This window comes from Rhagoletis pomonella, unplaced genomic scaffold, assembly GCF_013731165.1.
Source record: "Rhagoletis pomonella isolate Grant_MI unplaced genomic scaffold, Rhpom_1.0 Rhpom_scaffold_24679, whole genome shotgun sequence".
In the NCBI taxonomy this organism is placed as follows: domain Eukaryota; kingdom Metazoa; phylum Arthropoda; class Insecta; order Diptera; family Tephritidae; genus Rhagoletis; species Rhagoletis pomonella.
The window spans coordinates 255-1,697 of record NW_023483172.1 but is presented as its reverse complement, the minus strand read 5'-3'; the positions used below and the strand labels follow the sequence as shown (position 1 = coordinate 1,697).

General features: G+C 39.0%; 1 protein-coding gene across 1 annotated transcript; it reads right to left on the bottom strand.

Annotated features, from left to right (window-relative positions):
• Positions 1 to 6: 6 nt before the first annotated feature.
• Positions 7 to 1,009, bottom strand: LOC118732669 (uncharacterized transmembrane protein DDB_G0289901-like; the record flags this gene model as incomplete). The annotated part of the gene is made up of 4 exons (XM_036461798.1): positions 7 to 51; positions 138 to 341; positions 406 to 492; positions 845 to 1,009. Coding segments are annotated over 4 exons (501 nt in total), but the record flags the coding sequence as incomplete, so codon positions are not given.
• Positions 1,010 to 1,443: the final 434 nt, after the last annotated feature.

Here is a 1,443-nt window from a genome sequence, read left to right as displayed (position 1 = left end):
ATAAACTGAATACTTGATTGCGGTTTCCTTGTATATTGGAACCTGTACCCACTAACAAAAATTAAAATAAAATTTAGTTAGAATTAAAAAACGCGATTATTTAAAACGGAAGTTCCTTGCAAAGAATGCATACTTACTCGTTTGTCTGCCGCCAATATTATTAGCAGCGCCACCTACATCACTAAGTACACCTCCCAGTAGTCCTCCACTACCACCTGTTGCGCCGGAAAGCGTTTGAGTTACTGAGCTGAGAAGATTGACGCCTGCATTGACTTGAGGGCTGACATTGGCCAGATTCGAAACCGTGTTGCCATCACCAACAATATTGGCACCAGTATTTTCTGCACGTTGGTGTGTAAATCAGTAAAAAATTTGAAATTTTATCAAGCTTTTTATTTCACTTACGTCTTTGTTGGCCGCCAATACTATTTCCAGACGCACTTGAGCTGGATCCACGTGCAGTTGGAGTTCCCGCGCTGGCTTGCGGATTTTCTATATTAAAAAAGAGGGTATAGGGTAAATATAAAAGAAACTTGCATGGAAGTACAGCGCTGAATCCAATATAGGAATTCAAGAGTTCGAAGCCATAATCGTGGAAAGCAAATATTCTCATTTTAACTTGATAAGGACAGAGGTTGTCCAGGGAATACCATGAAAACTTAAACTAGATCATTATTTAGTTTGCCAAGTGCCATGATCCGACCACTTCAACTAACTTCAATGACTGAGAGCTCCTCAGGATAAGCTAGGACGTGCGATCGAAAATGTTTCTATCTTATCTCCGCTAACGCTAACTCCACCCCATTATCCCCTTGTATTCATACGGTCAGGTTAAGAATCTTACCGTTATAATCACTTCCTGTTTGTCCACCAGCAGCTCCACCAGTTGCACCAGAAACCGTTTGTGTCACGGAACTAAGTAGACCAATACCAGCATTCACTTGCGGATTGACATTGGCCAGACTTGAGACAGTATTACCTTGTCCAACTATTTGGGTGTCAGCTTGTTCTAAAATAAGATATAGAAGTTTTGAAAGCTGAATAAAGATTGAATCCTTCAATATATGTACGTATGTATGAATGTATTAAAGTAGTACTCGTTATGGTCGCTATTTGAGGGTCTTAGGTAGATAACTCCAAAACAGGGAGAACTTTTATTCAGTGTCTGTGTATGTCAAGGATGGCAACTTCATAAGTACATGTGCCGAGCCTTTGTAAATTGTATCGGCCTCTTATTTACATATGCATAGGGAAAAAAAGGTCATCAACTAGTCGTGCTCGGCTTTAAGTTGGCCAGCACAGCTCTAAAGACATACCTAATAGAAGACCGTCTCTTAAGTTTTCGACAGTTCATAGTCTAAAACAGTAACTTGTAATAAGCTTATTTTGTGAGTGTTTACAAGAGTAAGTATTATATTTAATTATGTATATATATTAGACATT